The 23,780-nt window shown below is 39.9% G+C and overlaps 1 protein-coding gene across 1 annotated transcript in view; it reads left to right on the forward strand.

Moving 5' to 3' along the window:
- The first annotated feature begins 528 nt into the window (after positions 1-528).
- The window catches only part of SH3GL2 (SH3 domain containing GRB2 like 2, endophilin A1), a 212,040-nt gene continuing 188,788 nt past the window's right edge, over positions 529-23,780 (forward strand). Inside the window, exon 1 of the mRNA XM_079113197.1 lies at positions 529-990. Coding sequence (XP_078969323.1) covers positions 946-990 — 45 coding nt within the window. The 5' untranslated portion in view covers positions 529-945. The remainder of the gene's footprint in view (positions 991-23,780) is intronic.

The following is a 23,780-nucleotide window of genomic DNA, read 5'->3' on the forward strand; positions in this document are numbered from 1 at the left end:
ATCAGTTTCCCTTAGTCCAGATATGTATACTTAATTCCATATTTAGTATTTGTACAATTTAATATGAAGATTTTTCACATATATAAAAATGACTTCAAAATGGAAACCCTAAATCCACTACCATAATTGTACCAACGCCAACTTCACACTTTGGGCCTTTCCATTTCTGTAAACAGAAGATTAAATGTTATTACTGTAATAACACCTCAATTCTATTTACCTGTTCAGCTGTGCTTTTCTTCTGAAGTCATTAAATTCTATCAGACCAGAAAAAAAGCGTTGGTGGTGTTCCCTAAGGTAAAACATACAGGCTTAAGGGATATTGAAACCAGGGCAGATAAATGTTCTCTGTGACAAACCAAGCGGGGGCAAGGCATAAAAGGAGCAATGACTTATTCATTACCCTAGATAGACGGCCACTCCTCCTTTTCAGGCTGCTGAAAGGCCGGGCTCAAAGGGCAGGCGGGCTGTCTGCAAGCAGCGCCGCTTCGGCTACCTGGAAGCCCAGCAAGTCACCTGAGTCCTTCCTGTGCCTGGACTGCGGAGCTACAGCAGCCTGTCTGCAGTTCGTCCGGGGCACTAACGAACTCCCCCGGGGGAGTACGCCCTCAGTCCTCAGGCCACCGAGGTGCCGAGGAGTCATCAGCCTGCGGCGGTCAGCGCCCAGGTACTGTGCGCCGCACCACCTGCCTGACCAGTCCCGCGCCTGGGCGGGGCTTCCCGCGTCCCCTTTAAGAGGCCGCATCACCCGCCCCTGACGTCAGGGTGTCTCTCCGCACGAGCCCGCGTCCCGCTCCGCTCCGCGCCCCCGCGCCCACAGCCCCGGCGGCTGCACGACGAGCGGCGGCCTGGCGACCGTGCCGCCCCGCTGGGTCCACCGGTCCCGCTCCATCGCCGTCTCCTTTCCGCACCCGCAGCTGCCCTGTCGGCGCGACCTCTTGCACCATGTCGGTGGCCGGGCTTAAGAAGCAATTCCACAAAGCCACTCAGGTAAGGCGCGTGACAGGTGCGTCGAGGAGCGGTCCCTGGCTGAGCCGCGAGGGGCGCTTGGGAGCTTGGGGACCCCGGCCCAGCGCTGAGTCCGCGTTGGCCGCGCCCCGAATCTCCCGCTCCTCTCGCAGCAGCTGCGGGACGGTTGGTGCGGGAACCCGCTCCCCACCGCGCCCCGGGCTCAGTGCGGCGCTGCAGGCGCCCGCGGGTCCCTGGCGTCCCGCCTAGTCTCCCTGCTCGCCGCCCCCGCACCGCCACTCGCCCGCGCTGCGGGGAGTGGACCGTGGCTGCACCGACGCGGCGGGAGATTATGTAAAGTCGCTCCTTCTTCGGTGACCTTGCGGTGTCGGTGCGCCCGACTGTCCTGGGATGCGCTGGCATGAGTGGTTGTCCGCACCGGGTGGCTTCGGAGGTGCCCGGGGTCTGCGCTCTCCTGAATCCCACCCCCGCCGGCGTCCTCAGGCTCCAGGGCAGTGGAGGATGGGGGCTTTCTTCAGTGAAGCACACTCATTAACTTTCCCTTGGAGAACTCCTTCGTGAAACTTCTTTGAGGCCTAGACTTGACCAACCGTGTGCGTGTCTTGTAAAAATTGACCACGAATTTTGCTGCCATGGCATAACCTAATTGTTGAAAACTTAAAATCAAATATTTTGAAGTATTATTTTTAGTGAGCCGTTTACATTTCAGGTGTGTCTGTTTTCTTTTAATTAGTTGTGATTATAGTCAAACTTAACCAATTCAGACTGTAATAATTAAAACATGGGCTGGGGATATAGCTCAGTTGGTAGAGTGCTTGCCATGCAAGCACAAGGCCCTGGGTTCAATCCCCAGCACTGCAAAAGAAAAAAAAAAAAAGTCACCTTGGGCCCAGCTGAAGAATTTTACAAAAGGAAAAATAAGGGAATATTTATTTGATGTGACCTATTTTTTTTTTTTTTGCATAATGTATAGGATTACCCTTAAAAATTCTTCTGAAACAGTCAAGTTTAAGGAATCTTTAAGGACTTCTTTGATTTAGAAAATATTTTCCATGCCTTAAATGCGTTTTCATAGTAAATTAATTAATAGTAAATTTCTTATAAGAGGTTTTTCCCAGCCTACCATAATAGCAGTGTAAGTAGAAACCATATACAGAAAAGGTGAGTGTTGTGTTTTGTAGAGTCAAATTGGTTAAGTAGGGTGACAGATGAAGCATGAAATTCATCCGGCAAACATTCATGTGTGTTTGCGTTTTTGCATGCAAGGTGTTATCTCTGTTATCACTGCCTTTATAAAATTGCCTTTATAAAATTAACTTTGTCAGTTTTAGGAAGTCAGGAAAATACCCCTTGTTTTTGCTTTTCTAAGAAAGCTTTCTGTGACCTCTCTGCCAGAAATGTTTGTAAGCCTAAGTGCATTGATGATTTAGATAGGAAGACTTCAATGCTTTATATTTTAACTCCCTTCAGATTTACAGTACCAGCATATGTGCTGTGCATGTTATCCTTCTGGCAAGACTTCTTTGATGTTAGTAACCTTTTTGAATTTAAGGTACTTGTCACTTCTCCTAGTCAGACCTCAGAAACACTTTGTTCCCTTAAGGCAGTTAGAAGTCTTGGCTTTGGAGTGGGTTAGGCTAAGATTTTTGTATCCCAACTCTGTTGTCTCTGACCTTGAATGAGTTAACTTCTGAATCTGTCCTTCCTAAAATGAAGATAATAGTCATTGCTCAAGGTTGATTTGAGTATAAATGAGTTTGTAGAACACATACAAAAGTGCTGATAAATAGCTGTTAACCTTGAGGATAATTTCATTAGTATAAAATACTAACCCATATACCAATAATGAGACATGAGAAAATTGAAGCTATAATTTTCAGCTTTGTTATCTTACAAAATAATCATATGAGACTCCATTTCAGCCAAATCCTGCAGTTGTATGTAGCTCTAAAATTTGGAATAAAAAGTTTGAATTACAATACATAAGAACTTTTTACATGTTTGGAGAAGGTCTGTTAAGATTACTATTTTATTCTGAATCCTAGTGCAGAGATTACTGCATTATTTTCTTCTTTTTGCTGAAGAGCCTGTATTTCAAAATTGAAGCAGCATAGTCTCTTGTTCATAACTTGATGGAGAACTATCTTAGAACACTTAAGGCCAAGATTACTCTTTCTGTGCATTTTTGAGGATGTGTACACAGAGTGCTAATATTTGTATGTAACAAGGATATTAGGGAAATAGTCATGTCTTACTTTTGTAGCCATTTTTCTCATATAGATTAATGAACTTGATCTTGCCTATGAAGGAATCTTTAGACCTAGAATTATTTTCTTTTGAGAACTGACATGCTCAATTATGTAACCTATAGTATAAATAGAAGGCAAACATTTCTCATTTTTACAGAATTGAACTTTTTGCCTAATGAGGATGGTATTTGTACTAATCAAGCAGTATACCTTTAGTGTTTGAATTATTATTTTGGAACTTTTTAACTAAAATTTCTCATAACTATGTTCTTACATTAAAACTGATTATTTGTCTTGTTGCCGGTAGTCATTTTAATACCTTTATCATTTGGAGATGAAAAAATGCTTTTGCCAAATATTTTTGTGTGAGAATATACTAAAATAGCAAAAATGATCATCTTTTAATATGCCTTAAGTTCTCATAAAGATATAACTTATCACGTAATTAAACTAACATTTAAAATATAAAATAGGGCAAATCAGCATTTTGTTACTGTTTATTCATTTTGAGATTTCATTTTTTCAAACGTAATGTCAGATTTTTTAAATGTGTTTTAAAACAGCAGTTTAGGGGGAAAGAAGCTCAATTAACATGCTGCTTTTACAAAATCTGTGCTTTTTTCCCTCTTTATTAACTTCATTATACCATGCATTTGATGTTATGTATCTGTGCATGTATGTTACTTTATAGCAACATATGAAATTCTGTTATAGAGTAAAACATAATTTGTTCATTGTATTAGTTTGCTAGAATACCCCATACTGAGTGGCTCAAGTAATAGAAATGTACTGCCTCACACTTCCTGATGGTGGGATGCTAGATGTCTGAGATCAAGGTAGAGGTAGGGCTACGCTCCTTATGAAAGCACTGGGCAGAATCTGCTCTAGGCCTCCCTCCTAACTTCTAGTCAGTCTTTGGTCTTCCTTGTCTTTTAGATACATCACCTTGATCTTGCCTTTATGTTCATATGGCATTCTCTCTGTATCTGGCTCCTTTACATATTTTATAAAAACATCAGTCATACTGGATTTTTGGCCCACTGTTCTTCATAAACCTCATTTTAACTTCAGTAATTACATCTGCAGTGTCCTTCTAAATAAAGTCACATTCTGAGGTACTGGGTTAAGATTTTGACATATACATGTTTTGAGAGAGATAAGTCATAACTTTTTTTGCACTAAAGGATTCATTACAGTATTCTAAATACTTCATCTGATTCAACATTTAGAAGGATGAGTCAGTCCATAAATATTACATAACTTTATTGCATTGAATGCAGTATGCTTTCTTTCAAAAAATGAGTTTTGTAGGAATATTGCTATGGTTTGAATTTGTCCCCATCCCAGATTCTTATTTTGAACCTTAATTTCTAATGAGGTAGTATCTTAAGAAGTGGGGTCTTTAGGAGGTGATTCAGTCCTGAGGGCTCTGCCCTCTTGAGCGTCACTGGTGCTCTTAAAAAAAAGGTTGAAGGGAGTGCCCCTGCCCGCTTTTGCCATCTTTGAAACAGAGTGAATCTTCACTGACATGAAGTCAGCTGGTGCCTGGATCTTGGACTTCTCAGACTCTAGAACTGTGGGAAATAAATTTCTATTATCTGTGAATTATCCAGCCTAAGGTATTTAGTTATGGCAGCCTGAACTAAGACAGAAATACACCTACTGCCTTAGTACATTTTCTGTTGTTACAACGGAATACCTGAGACTGGGAAGTTAATGAAGAGGTTTAGTTTGGCTTATGAGTCTGGAGACTGGGAAGTTCAAGATTGGGTGGCCACTTACGCCAAGGGCTTTGTCCCACTTTAGCTCAGAATGGCGAGTGTGTGGTGTGTGTAAGAGGCAAGGGTGGACTTGCTTTTTAACAATCCTTAGTCCAGAAACTATTCAGTCTCTGGAGAATGACAACTCACTCCTGTGAGGAAGACATTAATCCAATCATGAGGCCTCCACAACCTTGACCCAAACATCTCCCCTAGGCCCCACCTTCCGACACTACTGTATTGAGGAAATAAACTTTCAACACGTGAACTTCAGGGCGACACACTGAAACCATAGCACCTATTGTACGCCGTATCTCCTGATTTTTTAAAATGCTAAAACTCATTTGGTTAGATTGTATTTTATGATACAGTCTGTTACATGCTTATTATCACATTCAGGTTCTAAACCTGGGAAAATTTAATTACGTTGATGTTCTATGCCTTTCTGTTTTAACTAATTTCTTCAGCTTTCATTCCTTTAAAATGCTGTGTTTTCTCTAGATATTTTGCTCAGGAGAATGTGATATAAATCTATTCATGCATTTGTTGATAATTAAGGTATTAAATGAAATATATAATTAGTTCTGACTGAGTCAAGTTCTCAGTTCCTTGACTGCATGCTCTGAGCACTAATAGCTCCTGTCCCTTTAAAATCTTGAAGTGTGGCTTCTTGCTTGACAGTTCCTATGCCTGTTTCCTTTGTCAGGTCTGACAGTAGGCTTCAGGGCCCTATATATTTTCTGAAATTATATGCCACATTTCACATATGCATTTTTCTGAGGGAGAGGGTCTGTAGTCTTTCACCAGGTTCTTAAAGGAATTTCTAATCACTGCTCTCCCCCATCAAATGAAAATGTCGTACAAGCAATTGATCATGTTGTCTGGAGGGAATGGTGTGATTCTTACAATAACTGTCACTCCAACCATTCTGTTACTGGGCTTGAGAATGTTTCATCAAAATGCAGCCTTCTCTGAACTATATTTTAGGGCAATCAAATATTTAAAAACCTTTCCAGAGGTGTGAGGATTGAATGAGAATGCTTCTGAGAGTACCATTCGTGTATGACGAGATTAGCTTGAACCATGTTTTAAAAAGTTAAGATGCTAGCTCACTGATGCACTTGGCAGTGGAGTGGGGGTGCATGAAAGTAAGCTAGTGACAGAAAATAATTTTCCTCCCGGCTGAGAGTCTTCTTGACTGAAGTTTTGGTTGTTGACGCAATTATATTTTTGCAAACAATCCACAGCCCCCAATTCTTTAATGTTTTAAATTGTTTCAATGAATTTTGATTTTAATCTAGTTGGAACATTTTAAAATACCTTCTGAATTAGAGATGTCGTTGAAAATGGCAAGATGTGGTTGGGGAAAATGGTGACTGTTTTGAAGACCGATGTCATGGAGGGAGGTAGGGACTTAATATTCAGATGAAGGGGCCTGAATCTTGCAGAGATGATTCTATTCTTTTAAACCTCTGTACTGCATATAGAGCCCCCAAACATCAGGCAACCCTCGAACTTCCTTTAGAGTGGTAGCCTGAGGAAGTGGGCTGAGATGGATAGTGAGAATTGGGCAAGGAAGGTGGTGTTTAAGGACTGCATAAAGTGGATTCTTGCTATGACTTCCTGGGTTTGTCTTCAAAATTTAAGACCAGATAGGCAAGATACTAGGTGGGTAAGAAATCAGTGAGTTTCTTTGAGCTCCCTTTTCTCGTAAGTTTTTCTTTTTGTTTTTTGAACCCTTTTTTATCCTGTTCTGTGCTGTTATAAGGTGGTCCGTCAGGCATGGCCACTGGAGGGTACATAGGATAGGCTCAGGAAAACAAATTTTGTTATATTCTCAGGTCCTAGGAAGACAGAATCACTGTATCCTGGAGAGTGGGGAGGCACATGGGGAGCAGCTCAGCTGAGCAACTGGGGAACTGAGAGAGAATGAAGGAAGACTCCTGGGCAAGTGTCTTTATTGGGGATTATGGTGGAGTACATAACAAAAGGCAGGAGGGAATTTCTTTTCTTTTTTTCATTGAGGATTAACTTAAAGGCAGGCTACCACTGAGCTGCATTCCCAGCCTTTTTTCTTTTCTTTTTTTCTTTTTTCTTTTGAGACGGGGGCCTTGCTAAATTGCTCAGACTGGCTTTGAACTTGTGATCCTCCTGAGTCACTGGGATTACAGACGTGTGCCTCTGTGCCTAGCACTGGAGGGAATTTATTTGGTGTGTTTGTTATCTGGTCAGGGAGGGTGGGAGGGAAACTTGTGGAAGGGGCCAACTTTATCACATTTGTGTACCTGGTCACCTAGATAGGTTCTTACAGCTTATTATGTGTGTGGTGATGTTGAGGCAACAGCAGAAAAAAATAATAATAAAGTTTTAAAAGTCCATATCCATAGCACAGCACTTTTCAATGTTTGTTTGTTTAGATTTTCTTTGTTTCACTAATGATTTTGAGAGCTAAAATACTTGAGGTGATTTACATGGTCTTTATGATAAAGCCTAAGAAAAGAGCTATAGCTATTTAAAAATGTCATAGTGGTGAGACTCAATTATCTTACAGACAATAAAATGTTTAGTTAGGATACTAAATTATTAGCTGAAGACCAATGGTTCAGGAAACATTTTACATTGAATATAACTTCTAAATTCCAAACATGATGTAGTAGCTCTGTCCCTGTATCTGTGTCTGATGGCATGTGGTCTACATGAGCATGGAGACCCTCACTGCCTCTGATACTTCAGGAGAACACACAGCTCCTAGCAGGTTTGCGTAATGTTCTCAGGCCTCTGAAAGATCTTAAGGCAATATGTTCAGACCTCTTTTCAATTGTGATATATGAAAAAAAAATTATTTTTTCTAATAATTCATATTGAACTTTCCCTAGCTGGCACCTTTCCCATAGATTCTGACTGGAGCAGTTTTAGATGGCTAAGAAGTATCTCAGTACCAGTTATAATGCCTATTAGTGCATGTAGCACATAATCTGTTCATACTTTAAAGTGAAATGTAAAAGAAATATTCATAGTGAACATCACAGTGAAAGGCAAGAATGGGAGTCATAGCAGTTATTGTCCCTTAGAGTTCTGCCATCTTGCTGGGTAGGCATTGTGAAGTCCCAAACCCCTAGAGTAGAGGAAGTTCCTTTATTTGATCCTGGCTCTGCAATCTGGGTAGAACTCTTGTTCTTATAGTTGGCCAAATCTAATGAGAGTGACAGGGAGGTGTGGGCTCTTTGGGAGCTACATAACATTTGCATTCAACTTCTCATTTAAGTTCAAGAATTGGTTTATAGTCATAGGCTTCTAACTACTCACAGCTTAAGACTGACTTGGGCAATAATATTCTTTCAAAAAGGCTTCTGCACTGTTTTCTTCTTGTCAGTACTATTAACCAGTTATCACAGTGGAAATTCTATTTTCAATCTAGTTTTCAACTGATAGACTTGGTTGTGTTAATGTAAACTTTGCTCAACTTAGTTGTAGTAATTTATACTCTTGGTTTAACCAAAAAGTCTTAGTAGAACTTTGTTGCTCAAAGTTCTTTTCATTCTTAATTATTGTTATTTGTGTTAGGCATCTGGGATGAACCTGGATGAGTTCTGCTTCCTTTAGCACTTAGTTTTCAAGGTTGCTAAAGGAAGAGAGTATTCTGGGAAAGTATGAGAGATTTTCATGCACCAGTCTGGAAGAACGTGTAGGCAGAATATGAAGACCCTCAGTGACTCACTCTTTTATGGTCCTCTGCTCTTTGAGTGTGGGTGCAACCTTCAGTATGAAAAGATGTCATTCCTGAGATTGTTACTTTACATTCAGAAGAGAGAGCATATAGTTGTATGAGTTCTTTAAAAGCAGGGGATTTTGTCTGGCAGATAGCAGGAGAGGAAGTCAGAGAGGTTGGATGAGTGACAGAGTGGTCACACTGTGGTTACCAGCCTATAGGGGGCTATAGGACGGAGAGCTGCTCTTGGACAGTGCCTCCAAGGGAAGTAGGGACCTTAGACTCACAGCTTTAAAAAGACTGGATTCTGCCAACAACCTGGATGGAAAAGGACGCTTCCCCAGTGCCCTCCAGACAGCAGCCCACTCTAGCCAATGCCATGATTTTGACGCTGTGAGAACCTGAACATAGAGCCTTGTTGAGCTGGCCCAGATTTCTGATTTGTAGAACTGTATGCTAATAAATGGATATTGTTTTAAGCTGGTGATTTTGATAATGTTACACAACAGCAGAAAACATTTCATTGGTTGGTTCTTATAACATGGCTGTTGTCTGACTCTCACAAGTACAAAGAAATAAGGTGGGAGAAGCCCAGCAATTTGCTCAGAACATAGAAGTGGGGTTTGGTGTACACACATACTTGTATGTGCAACAAGAATATATACACCTGTATGAGTCTTAAGTCCATTTTGCTGGATCAACATTATATATAAGGTTCAGTGTTCCATTTATATTTTTAAATATATCATATTTTTTCCTACAATGCTTGTTTTTTTTTTTTTAATATGTAGATGCTTGTCTTTAGTGAAACACAAATATATTCTTTGCTCCCTGATCAGTTTTAAACAGTGGCACTGCTGAGTTCTTTATGGGAAACCCCTTAGCTTGGTGGACTTGTAGTAGTACAGTGACAACCTCATTACCTTGGGATGGAGATACTGAGGAACTGCAAAGAGGTTTTTTGAATTATTAGTCTCCAACAGTACACAAGAGATTTTTACCAGGGAGGATAGAGTGGTTGCCAGTTCATTGTACCTCTGTTTTTGTGCTTGAGGAAGGCTGATGCCAACACAGACACATGAAATGTGCTTGTACTGGCCTACCAAAGGGCTACATGGCAATTCGACATTGCTCATGATGTTGTTGAAGATACAGATCTGTGCAGCACACTTGAACAGTGCAGTTGTCTAAGCACAGGAGGTGACTGCAATAGTGAGCTCTGTAGCAGGTGGGTGTTATTGCCATGCTTTGTGGCATGATTTGTGGCGCAATAGTTCTGAATGGTTTTCTGGATGCAGCTGGTGGATAGTGCTGGACATAATTCTGAAAGGATGAGGTCTGGTACTCTGAGATGTCTTGTAAGGATTTGGAGACTGTTGAATAGTACAGCCAGGAAGAGAATAGTCAGGCATGGTCTGTGTCTGAGTACTAAGCAGCCTGAAGGTGAGGTATCCTCTAGAAATTGATTACAGGGTGGGTACAGCTTTCACCCCTGTCATTTTCTGCATATACTGCTCACTGAGGTGACCCTGGGGTGCCCCTTCTCTTGAGTAAGTCATGTACAGTGACTTGATGGTCATATTTATACCACTCATAACTGCTTAAGTGGCTGCATCTGGGCAAGAGAAACCTACAAGGCCAAACCCTTTGCTGTGGCCATCCCCCATCCTTGTACATCAGCTGGAGGCAGTGTTTTCTGTAGATGTTCATCATTAGTATTGCCATCAAGATTTTACTTATGAAAGTTAATATCCTTTTATGCAGAGATACAGTTCTCCTCCCAACCTAGCACTTGGTTGTCTCCAGGTTCACTTTTTAATTAAGTTTAACAAGCATAAAATGGTTTTCCATTAAGCTCTTTTCCATTCATCTTATCCAGTATTCTCTATCTTTTAGGCCCTTTGAAGCTCACAAATCTCAAATCTTTGATTTTTTAATTTTATATGGTCATTATATGCACCTTAAATCCAGTCCAAATTTTCCAGAGAGATACAGTGCCTTTAGTCTGTTTCATCTCCAAAATTCTTAATATAGATGTGGATAACTCTTTTTCCTAGCTTCAACAGAAGCTTCATATTGTTTATAAAACTTGTAATGTTCAGCAAGTTTTTAAGATGCATTCACTTTCTTTCACTTGTTCTTTCAGGTACTTTCTGAGTCTCAAAGTATATAGATTTAAATAATGTTGATGTATTTTTATCATCAACTACCTTGCATGAAAGGACTTTCCTTTTTTGTTGTTAGAGGATGTGCCTTAAACAAAAAACTTATAAAACCTGTCAATTGTTTGTCTAAATTTGATGACAAATACCCCTCCACTCTTATGAGGTGGTAAGTTATGCTGATACCATGTGATACGTACTGGTTACCTTTTATAACGTGTAGATTCCTGGTGTCTAGTGATATTTTTCCTGTTGTTTGCTGCTATGAGTGATTAAAGTGAACATAGGCAGTCAGTTTCTGTAGGCTGTTTCCATATGGTGAAGTAATTGGACTGTTTTCCAGATCTGTCACTCAGTTCTGTCTTCATGACTTTTTGGGCTCCTATATTCATTTTTTTTTTTTTTTTTAATTACTGACTGTATTACTCAGGGATCTTCAGCAAAAAAGAAACCTTTAAGGATATAGGTATGAAAGAGTATTTATTATGGGAATTGGCTCATTCTCTGAAAACTGGAGAACCAGGAAAGCTGGTGGTGTAATTTGATCTGTGTCCAAAGACCTAAGATCCAGGGGAGCAGAGCATGTAACTTTCAATCCATGGCTGACGACCTGAGAACCTGGGGGCTGCTGGATTTAAGTCCTGGAGTCCAGAGGCTCAAGAACCTGGGGTTCTGATGTTTGCAGGCAGCTGAAGATGCAAGTCCCAGCTCAAGAGAAGATGCTCACCCTTCCTCTGCTTTTTTGTTCTGCCCACACCCTCAGTGGATTGGATGATCTTTGATTAACCTAATGATTCAAATACTAATCTCTTCTGGACACCCCCCGCCCCCCCCAAAATTGTAATGGTTTGCTAGCTGAGTGTCTCTTAATTCAGTTAATTTAACGTATAAAATTAACTGTTTTAGTTTAAAATCATTGTCTCATTTTCCTAAGTGGAAAAACCACAAGCATTTATACAAAAAAGGTTAAAGTTCTAGCTGCTCTTGCTTAAGGTTTATTCTGTCTTTGTTAAATTCACAAGTAGATGAGTGGTAAATGTATCAATGATACCATGAGACTTTTAAGGAGAAAGAAAAGGCAGAAGATAAGGTGAACGCTGTCCTCTGTGAGGGATCTAGTGTTATTGAGGACTGATGATATTGTAAAATATGTATTTTGTCCTGATCCCAGTTTCCTGGCAAAATAAACTCCTAGGACTCTTGAAATCTCTGCCTAGTGGGAGTGTCTCTTGTCTGTTAATGAGATGACTGGTGACTGGGGGCCCTAGGTGTCAGGAGGGGAGTGGTCTAAGGCATGATTAGAGGGTTGGGATTTTCAGTGGTGACCCAAACCGCCAGGGAGGAGAAAGGGATTGAATGTTAAGCTGATCACCAGTGGCCAGTGGTTTAATCAATGATGCCTACTTAATGAAGCCTCCATAAAACCATAAAATCTCAGGGCTTAGGAAGACTTCTTGACAGCTAGACAAGTAGATATTACTGGAGCATGTTGGGAGAGGGACTGGATGCTGCCTGTGCCCCTTCTGCCATATCTGACCATGTACATCTCTTCCATGTTCCTGCTCATCTGCATCCTTTGTAGTGTTCTTTATAATAAGTGGATAAATGTAAGTACAATGGTTCCCTGAGTTAGAGGCTCTAAGCCAATCTATCAAGTTAATCGAACCCCAGGAGAAAGTAGTGGGAATTCTGATTTATAGTTGACTGGCCAGAAGCACAGCCATCATCTGAGTTTGTGGTTGGCTTCTGAAGAGGGGGCAGTTTAGTGGGACTGTGTCTTCAGCCTCTGAGATCTGATGCTATTTCCATGTAGATGGTGTCGGAATTGAATTAGGGGGCATCCAGCTGGTGCCTGCTATAAAATCAACTGCAGAACTGCTTCTTGGTGGTCAGAAATCCCCATAAATTTTGGTGACCAGAGATTACAAAAATATTCTGTTTGGTGCTGTAAGAGTATGGTAGGAGAAACTGTTTGCTTTTCTTATATCCTTATAAGGACACAAGTGTGTCTAAACTATTGTTAAAAACATGCCCCTTTTGCTGTTTGTATAAATGGTCAACCATTTTCTGACCATCAAGGAGGCTCATAATGGGATTTGATTAACTTTTGTAAAAGGGAAGGTTGTTTGTTTAGAGCAGCACTGAGTTATCTGTTCTATGCCTCCTGTTTAGAAGGGAGGTAGGTACTTCAAGAGAAACTCTTGGAATAACGAGGAAATGGAGCCAGGCCATCGATCATCAGGCTGTGCAGAACCTCATCAGCAGGAGCCCAGACTTGGAAGCCCAGAGGCCAGATCTCCTCCTAGTCTGCCTGTTCTGAGCACCTGTGGGGCCATAGAAGAGCATAGTCTCTTGATTTCAACTCTTCTCTCCTGTACTTCCTTAGTTCCTTTATTCTATAACTGACGTAATATGGTCTGGGGCATGATTTAGGTTCAGATGTGTTATACTTCAGATACTATTCCTCTCTGATTTATTATCTAAGTGAAGTTGTAATAATCTTGAGTTCTTTTTTTTTTTTTTTTTTTTTTTGTGGTGCTGAAGATGGAACCCAGGGCCTCACACATGCTAGCAAGTACTCTACCACTGAGCCACATCCCCAGCCCAGTAATGTTCATTCTAATGTTCATTCTAATATTGTTCTTCTTTTAAACTCTTTAGTGACTATAGCTCCCAGCCCTGAGCCTTCATAAGTCCTCTTCAGGAGATTGACATTGAGCATCTCATCTCTCACAGCTCCAGGTTATAACTCTACTATGTCTTGGACATCTTTGCCCAGTGAGGTTTATTGTGCCTGAATGAACATTCCTGCATTGGAGCCTTTGAGCCCTGTTCTTTCATCTGTGTGGAAATTCCCCTCCTTTCTTTCCCCTTTATACTTGACTAATCTGTGTTTCTTAAGGGTCTCAGCTTCATATTTCTGAGGGAGAGATTTACACTTCCTTCTTTTGATGTGGGTCACATGCCCATCCATGTACAATGAAAATCGCCTATTGTAGCCCTCCAAGCATAGCACTTGGCCCACTTCTCTGTTTCCTCCTTATCCTCCAGGACAGGTATAAAGAGAGGGACCTCATCTTTCTGTACTTCATTTTTTCCTAGTGCCTGGGCATTCAGTTGATGCCTGCTGAATGAGTACATATTTCCTGTTTCGTGTGTGTGTGTGTGTGTGTGTGTGTGTATGTGTATGCATGTGCATGCACATGTGTGTGTGCATGTGTGTGTATAATATCCTAGGCATATATTTTTGAAGTTTATGTTTACTGAGAAACACATATTTTAAAAAATATCACTTTTAAATGAGCAGTTAAAGCATTTTTGTATAGAATTGTAAGTTTGTAAGTATAAAATAAACACCCTTAATTGTAAAAATGACTTGTTGGCTAGGCACTGTTTTAACTTGTTTGCTACCCACAATAACCCCATGAGGCCACAGCATTATTATCCCCACTTTTCAGATGAGGAAACTGAAGCACAGAGAAGTTAAGTTGCACAAGGTTACATGGCTATGGTGGCATGGTCGGGATTTGAAACCAATCCAGCTGGTTTCAGATCTAACACCTTCCAGTAATATTCAACCATGAGTTCTGTTCTAGCCTTAAACCAAGAAATATCCAAAAGCTCTTAGCAATCAGTAAGAAAAAGATTAACATCTTGTAGAAAAATCAACCCAAGAATATGGAAAGGCAAGCTGGGCATGGTGGTGCAATCCCAGCAGCTCAGGAAACTGAGGCAGGAGGATCACTAGTTCAAAGCCAGTCTCAGCAATGATGAGGAGCTGAACAACTCAGTGAGACCCTGTCTTTAAAAAATAAAATACAAAATGGGACAGGGAATATGGCTCAATGGTTGAGTGCCCCTGAGTTCAATTAAAAAAAAAAAAAAAAAAAAAGAATATGGAAAGGTAATATGTAAAAGAACTACGAAACACAAATGTAAACACCATGGAAATCAAACAGTAATGTGTTGTTTTTTTTTTTTTTTTGTAAGCAAATGGGATACATATTGTTTCTCTGTTTGTACATGGCGTAAAGGCATACCATTTGTGTAATCATACATTTATATAGATTGTGTTGCTTTTTTGATTACTTAGATAGGCATAGATTAAGAGGATGATTACATTGTATGTTAACAAGATAGTCAGAATGTGGGTTCTCATTCGAAGTATCAGTTTACTTCCCTGTAATTCTCTGTTTAGCAATCTGTCCACATAAAATAATTGTATAAGCATGCAAAGGTCATGTACAAGATTGTCCTCTTTAATAGTTACTGTGGTAAAAAATTGGAGACCACCTAAATGTCAAACATTTAGGGGATGAGAATTAAATCATGGCAAGTCTACATAATGGAATCTCCATAGCCATTTTACACATAGAACAATATATATTGAAATAGGAAATATTTATGATTATTGCTAAATGAAAGAAAGGGCAAAAATATGCAATATGTCTAATGTTATAAAAATGTAGCTTTAAAAGTAACTAAAATACATGGAGAATTGATATGCCAGGTAGTGTGCTGTATTGCATATTGTAGCAACAATAAGAATCTTTTTAAATGAATATTTAGTGATTGTTCCTGGTCAGTGGGTATATGTGTGAGCAGTTTGTTTCTACATGTTTTTCCTTTCTTTGGTAATTAGATAGATCTACCACTAAGTTTTCTTCCCAGTTCATTATCTTCTTATTCCTGCCCCCACTTTCCTATGTTAAGTTGAAAACAGGAGTAGAAGAATTTTAGGAGCCACCACAGAGACAGGGAGCAAACCCAGTTTCTAGCCAAGTTTTAGAACTATAAATAGATGTAGGTTTGCTCCATTATCTGGCATTTAACTTCAGGCTACTGGAACACCTGCCATGTCCTTTGTAGAATCCTGAGTTAAACTGTACTATTGAAGTTTCTTCTGAATGCATGGCTGCTTTTCCTGTTTCTCTAAGAAATGTAGAAGCATTATAAATAAGAAGCTGCTAATGGCTTTTGCTGGCTTTTAAAGATTTTCTTTTCCAGATCTGTAGTCTTATCCTGAGGAAAAAGTGTCACAAAATTGACTCTGTGCTTTGCATATAGTGTAGGAGGGCAGCTGGGACCTGCATAGAGCAGAGCAGTGCTTCTGTGAGATTGTAAGATACTGGGGACTTGGGGTGAGCTGTTCCACCTCATTCTCTTGTTCTTAGACAGGAGTCTCCTGGGCATCTGTCATGTCTAGCTTCTCTGCAAAAGAGCTTTTGGCACTCCCTATCAGCAAAGAAGAGTGAAGTGAGGTGGAGACACTGAAAAGAAGATAGGAGATATGCCCAGTGATCCCCTTTGAGCGTGAATGTAAAGTATTCTTAGTAGCCTTTATGGGCCTCTATTTAGAAAATGCAAAGTTTAGTGAACCATGAATGGAAAAATACTACCCCTTCTCTGCACCTCAAACCAAATGGAAAAATCACTACCATGAACCACAGCCTTGGTAATGAGATAGGCATCCACTTTCAACTTCCACCCAGAGAGGACACATCTGGCAGAGTCACCCAGAACACTGAGGGTGCTACTTGCTGGGCACAAGTGTGCATTTATAGTGACTGGCTTTCTCTGGGACCTCAGTGACTTCAGTGACAAGTGCTTTGAACTCCAAGACAAATAATTGTGAAGTTGTTTCTGGAGTAAAGTTGTTTCTGCCCCCACTTTCCCATGTTAAGTTGAAAATAGCTTCTGGAGAATCTCTTTAAATTTTTGGAGCCAATGTTCACTTGTAAGTTGAGAAAGAGTTGGAGACTCTATTTTAAAAGAATTTTGTTTTCCTGAATAGTAATCTACTGGAAGCTTATATTAAACTGATGCTTTATTTCCTACAAAACTTAAGGTTTTGACCCTTTAAAAGTGTTGGAAAATAATCCAGCATTTTAAATAATCACTATGTCAGAGTGATTTTTGAATTAAGGTAGAGGTGGCATACTGGGACATTGTTGCCTACAGACTGCGTTGTGTACTTCTTAGATGGCTCCTGTGTCAGTGGGAGGGCTGTGTGGGATGCTTCTCCTGTTACTGGCATTGCTGGTGGGAGGCGAAGTGTGAGTTAGAGTTGTTTCTTTTAACAGGTTATTTAAGTATGCCTTAATGAGCTACTTTATAAACTATTTTGATTTAAAAACTCTGCTTATGAAAGATGGAGTCATAAATGTCTCTGTTTTAGTCTCCTCTTGCTCTGGAGTCAACTGTTGGAATCATAATGTCTGTCTTGATTTGTGGTATTCATACAGGCTGGGAAAAGGCATGTGATTGTGTTTCTGTGGATTAAACTCCTTCACTTTTCTTGCATTATAACTTTAAATATGTTTTACCTTCTTCTCATTCATCATTTGGCAGTGGCTCAGACCCCAGCCCAGCATCTCTGCTAGTAGCTTAAAACCACGTGAGCTGATTCAGGGACACCCGAACGTGGCAGTACATCACACTTGGTTCCTGCCACTTGGAAGCCTGAGGAGGGGCACAAGACATTACACAGATGAAGACCCAGCTCCTCAGCCTCAGGGACTGCTGTCCAAAGAGCCTTCTGTTAATAGATAGAGTATGGGGGAGATACGTGAACAGAGGCCAGATAGGTTTGTGAAATATTAGAGTAGGCAAAGTTCTGTACTTCAGGACTTTCAGGAGCCTAATCATAAAATGTTCAGAATTCTTCAAGCAGGGTATAATTGTGTACAGTTTCCCAGATGTAATTGGTTGGTAAATCTTCCTTAAACTCTCCCCTTCCTTCTCTTCTCTTCCTCCTTTCTTTTCCATTCATTTTTCCTCTCTCATTGATCTTTTTTAAAAAACTTTTGTAACAGGTTTATTATAGATCACCTATATATCAAATGAATAGTGATTCTCCCTCAGAAGTTTTTAAAGCTGGGTTTTTACATGTGTTTCTTATTTTGAAAGTCTTAGGATCTTTTTGTTGTTGTTTTTTGGTTTTGGTGCAGGGGTTTGAACCCAGGACTGTGCGTGCCAAGTACACATTCTTCCATCCCCAGTCCCACTATTAGGGTCTTCTGAGTAATGTGTTCTGCCAAATAGAAATTCCTTATTAAAAATGTCAAATAATTAGACCATCATGATTTCACTCTATCCAGGGGATGCTGGGAATGCTTCTGTGATACTTGTTTCACACAGGAAACTCAGTTAACCACTCTCTTTGTTGATGAATGTGGAGTGACACTATCATGTCTTACGGTGTGTATATGGTTAGCTTGCTGCCATGGCATCTATCTAGGGAGAAAGCTTGTTAATATTAAATCATTGAACCTGTGGGAAAAGAGAAGCTGAGCAACTTGGCTGAAGCTTTTGCAAAAGTGATGGAATTGTGAGAGTCTGGAAACATCGTGTATGTTCTTCTTGCGCCTGAAGATTACCAGCAGAGCCTGACATGTGTATGGCAGCTGTGAGGGACAGGGAAGGAAAGAAGTGCAGTGCATGAGTGTGGTGGTGTGTGTGATATTGTCCCCCAGATGCTACACCTGGCAAGGGTGTTAGGTTGTCTCTCCCTGCCCAACAAACCACTCACAAACAGAAATTTGTGCCCTACTCCTATTAGAACTCAATATGCAGTATCCATTAGCCCTTAATCCAGATGTTACTTCTTGGAGTTCCCTTCTCTGACCTGCTGGGTGGGATCAGGTTCCTTTTGATAATGCTTGTCATAGTTTCGGATTGTGTGTTAATTTTGTGGCTATTAGATTAAATGTCTGTTTCCTTCTTGGTTTCTATTTCCTGAAGGCAGGGCTTAAGTCTGTACCTACTTTTGGGTATGATGATAAGAATAAGTAACACTTATGTAGTTCTGACCATTTAGCTTGATCCTTGTGATAACCTATGGAGAAAGTACCATTATTCCCATTTTACTGATGAGGAAACAAAGGCTCAGAAAAGAGCCTCATCCTAAGTAACACAGCAGTTTGTTACTGTGTTGACAAAGGCAAAATTTGACACTGGCAGTAGATGCTAGGGTAGGCTTTAAATGAATCTTTTAATCATTACCTCAGTGTAATAAAATTGAGAGTCCAGTAATAAGTAGTAGCAGTATACTTGTGGTGATTTGGTATATGATAAAGGCAGCATTGCAGATCAGAGGAAAAATGGATTATTGAGTAAATGTTGTGTGAACCTATCCATTGGGAAATAAAACTGGATCTTTTATCATACCTTTTACCAAAAAAAAAAAAATTTATGGTTTGGAAAAACATGAAAATAAAAGGTTATAAGGTAGTCAAAGGAAAATATGGGTTCTCTTGAGCTGGAGAAATACTTTCTGAACTTGACTTCAGGTGCAGGGACTATAGAATATAGATGGCGATTTTGATACTTAAAAATGAAGAACTGGTGACTAGCCAGAACATCCTAAAGGTGTTGGAAATGACTAATGGAATTTAGGGCTTTCCATGTAAAACTGAAAAGTAAACCATAAAAACAAAACAAAACAAAACAAAAAAAAACCCAGCCTTGCCAAGAGGTCAGAGGGTGTTCTCTGTCCTGCAGGTCCCTTCTCTCTGGGTAGGCAGTGCATGTGATCTGTAGGTTCCCTTTGATTAAGTCACCTGTTGGCCTTTATCACAAGTGGGACACCCGGAGGTGTGTGCAAAGACATGTTCAGTATCCATTGCTGTGTTAATTGTGCAGTGTTTTCTGCTAACAGAATGGTATTCTGTGAGACCATTAAAGTGATGTAATCTATATCCCTGTAAAAGCCTTTGCTGGATAAAGTTGGGTAGGGGACAGTAAATTTTAGCGAGGCATTTATAATGTTACCTGGATGTAATATCATGGGTGCGGCCTGTATCTGATCTTAAGCCCTATGTATCTTTATTTTTTTTCTAATTGGAACAGTTTATCTTGCTCATGAAGTACAAAAACTAAGATGTCTTGTTGTCCTTTTGTAAGTGTTTACATTCCTTATTTTTTAATTTTTTGCAGTGCACGGATTTTGAACTCAGGGACTTGCTCACACTGGCAGAGCACTTTACACTGAGCTGCACTCCCAGCCCCAGTATTTACATTCTCATAAAACTTATTTTTGGCTCCTAAAAATGCTATTCTCACTTTTGGCCTTCTTAGTCACTGTGTTAGGGATGTTTGAAATATTCAGGACACTGAGCAGCAGTTTAAACACAAAGAAGGGAATGAGGTGCCAGAGCATGATCATTAAAATTGCATGAGTGCTGGAGTTTATTCCACAGCACAAAGCCTTCCTCGATGAACTGGATCAATGTTTAATAGAAACACAGCCTTTTCAGCATCACTGTTCTTTAACTCTTTTGTTTTTAATTAAATGTCCTGTGTTCTTCAGCCTTAAAAGAGTAACAAAGACAAAGGAGGGGGGAAGAAAAGAAACCCGAAAGCATCAATGATAGTATAATGTTGAAGAATTTCACATAACCCACCTCCACACGCACCTCCCTGGAAGCATTAAGCAGCACAGCCGGCTCAGATTCACATCTTTTCTCATCAGCTCTTCAGAGAACACTTTAATAAAGAACTAATTATGGAGCAGTCCTACATGCACCGTAGACAGGGTAATCGAGCTGCATAATTGTGCTAAGGATATATGTGCGGGATGTGATTTCTATCCTGTTTTAAGGTATTTGTTCTGTATTACTAGGGGAATGCTGATTTCAGAACTACAAATAGCATTTAATATTCAGCACATTAACTGGGTCCATGAATATGTACCACTGTTTTGAATTTTGTGGAGAATGGACTTTAAGATTAGTTTCATGGAAATCCACAATGTGGGGACTCACTGGGATTTAAAACAACCTCTTGGCCTAGTTTTATAGATGAGATTTTTGGAAGGCTCAACAGAAGCAAGAAGGACACGAAGTTTATGTAGATGCGCAAGGTGAAGTGAATTTGGAATTTGGGGTCTAGGGTTTGGTGATTGTAACAAGAACTGGAGCTGCAGTAGGCAATGGAGCACTATAAATTTTGAGGCTACTTTTCCTTTCATTAGCTCTGTGACAACGACTGTGATCCACCCCACTTGGTCCACGTGGCCTCAGCATTCCTAATCCTGTGCACACGTGCTGCTCAGGCCTTTCCTTGGATGCCTCCTGTTCTCTCCTTGTGGTTCCTGATTGCATGGCTCAGCATCTTCATGCCACAACTCCAGTCCTGTTGGGTTTGGATATGCCTGTCGTGGACAGGTTCATCTTTCCTTGCTTGTTGAAGCTCCCATTGTCTTAAGTGACGTCTTGTTCTTTAATCAGGAGAGATGTGTTGCCAAAAGGACTTAAAGCTAAATGGAGAAAGGTGGAAAAAATAAACACAGGGCTCAATGTTCAGAGGTTATTTTTAGACTTATAAGCAGCTTGCTGCTTTCCATGAAATAGCTGAGTGTAATTAATGACTCACATCTCCTGTTTTGGTGGTTTTCTCTAAAGGGTGAAATACTGGTTTCAGCGTGTTGTATACGTGTGTTTCTTCAGGTTCACAGGAGTGTTTGTTTAGTTTAGTGACCATGTGGATGGTATTCCCTTAGTCCCTTGTAAAATGTCTTCTTCAGTCATTATAGAAATCAAATAGTCTTCCCAAGTGTACTTCAGAAAAGGTGAAGTTATAATTCAAAACAAACTATGACAGTAACTGAATTTTTGTATTTCAGAGGAAGAAGGAGAGGGAGTTAGTGAGTGGTTAAATGAAATTATAAGTTTTCAGTCTCATGGAATGCTCAAGTGGAGCCAGAAGTGATTTTTAGGCCATTTTGAGTTGCTATACTTGATCAGGCAACTGATTGAATTCCCCCTGGGAACTTGGGATGTGGCCATTAAAGAGAGAATCTCAGTGGTGGGAAATCTTCATTTGTGGTGGATTTGATTCTATCAAATCATGAAGTAATTACAGTTCTAGTAGTTATAAAAGAGAAATGGTCAAACTTGGGAGAGATCTTACAGATCGTTCCCATCTATAATCACCATTTTTAAAGGCATTACAGAAAGCCTGGTGTAAGCTAATATATGACTTTTCCTCCCCAGACTGCTTTTCCTACCACTTGAAAACCACATGGGCACTCTTTATAAAACGTCCAGAAAATGATCATTTCTATTTATGGGACAGGTAGATTTAAAATAGGAAAAGACTGAATGATGTCAATCAGACATTCTTCTTGTTTGTTCTCCTTTGAACTCAAGGCAGGATTCCATTGGCTCCCCAGTGCCTGACAGAAGTGATCTTAATTCATGGGACCATACCTGAAATGGGATCTTTGGGCTCCCATCCCCCATGCTTTTTATTTTTTAAGTTATTTGCAATGTCTTTGAATTTTAGCTCGGTGTACTATCTAAACAAGCCAGCCCTGTTCTCTGTCCCTTCTGGCTGAAGTCTGGCTTGCTTACAGGCTGCTTGGGAACAAGGAGACCATTAGAAGTGGTCCTGTACTTGATGGGCCTGTCTCCCCAAGGATTCTGCATCATATGCAGGGTTATTTTTTACTTTTGCTTATGTACCTCAAAATTCCAGTCAATGAAGTATAATTTTAATTGCTATTGTCTAAACTCTTCTCTTAGGAAACTGCAGTCTTTTAATGGCTGTGTTATCATGAAACATATATAGAACTATTACCTGGCACACTTTAGCTAGAACATTTTTGTAAGGTGTTTGCTTCTCATTTTGCAAATGTTTTATAGCACATTCCAAATGTAGAGACTGCAAGCCACCTTACCCTTTCTACCAGTCTCTGGGAGATGTGAATTATGCCTTCCAAGTGAGATTTACTCCTAAATGTGGTAAGTGGACAGGTCCTCTGTAGGCCTAACAGTGAAAAAAAATTTCTGCATTATTGATTTGCAAGACAAGCGTTAAATTTTTAAATGTTAACAAGACATTTGATTGTGAATTTTTATTATTCTGTTTTTTGGGGAGACAAGAGGGTGGGGAAAAGGTAGGGGAACACCTGTACCAAAATGGAAAAATTTCTTTGTAAGAATAACAAAGCATTTTAAAAAATGCTTGAATTAACTACAGGATGGTTAAAAGAAGTGCTATCTAGAAAATTGATGTACTGTCAAGAAAAGTCCAACTTAAATTCCATGCATCCAAATCTTCCTCCTTGTAATTTTTAAAGAGATGATTTTCTTTAGGTAGTGTGTTTTTATTGTATTCTTTAGTCACAAAGAACCCAACTTAGAGGAGCCTGGTCCTGGGAAGGGAGCAGTGCTGTGTGTGCCTGTGTGCCATGCTATGTGACTTTGAGGATCAATAAGTCTCCAGGCCTGTGCTCAGGGAGGCCAGCTGAATTCTGGAATGGCAGGTTTTGATTTGTTTATGATAAATATTCCTTTAAGCATGAATTAAATCCATTTGGCTTCCTTCATTACCCAGAGGTATTTGACACCTGTGTTCTCAGCAGCATCATTATTCACGAAAACCAAACGGTGGAAGCAGCTCAGGTGTGTCCACAGATGAATGGATAGACTGTGATGTACACATACAGTGGAATATTATTCAGCCTTAAAAAAGGAGGGAGATCTTGAATTTTAGCTCAGTGTGCCATAAAAACATAAAAAGCTAAAAAAAAAAAAAAGTTTTGGAGATGAGTGTTGGTGATGTACAAAATGTGAATGTACTTTTTGCCAGTGACCCATTTATGCCAGCAAATGGTTAAGATGGCAGATTTTATGCCATGTATATTTTACTACAATTTAAAAATTTTAAAAAGCAAACCTATCTGAGTCTGATTTAAAAAAAATGTTAAATTTATCGAAAATATTTTTAAAAATTGGCATCTTTTAATTGTGGGTAAAAATTACATAATGTAGACTTTACCATTTTAATCATTTCTAAGTGTGTGATTCAGTATCAGTTTCCATTTCTGGAACTTTTTCATCATCCCAAACTAACTCTGTACCAATTAAACATGAACTCCCTTTCTTCCACTCCCTAGCCTTTGGTAACTCGTGTTCTATTTGCATGA

Source organism: Sciurus vulgaris (genome assembly GCF_902686455.1).
Source record: "Sciurus vulgaris genome assembly, chromosome: 15".
Lineage (NCBI taxonomy): Eukaryota > Metazoa > Chordata > Mammalia > Rodentia > Sciuridae > Sciurus > Sciurus vulgaris.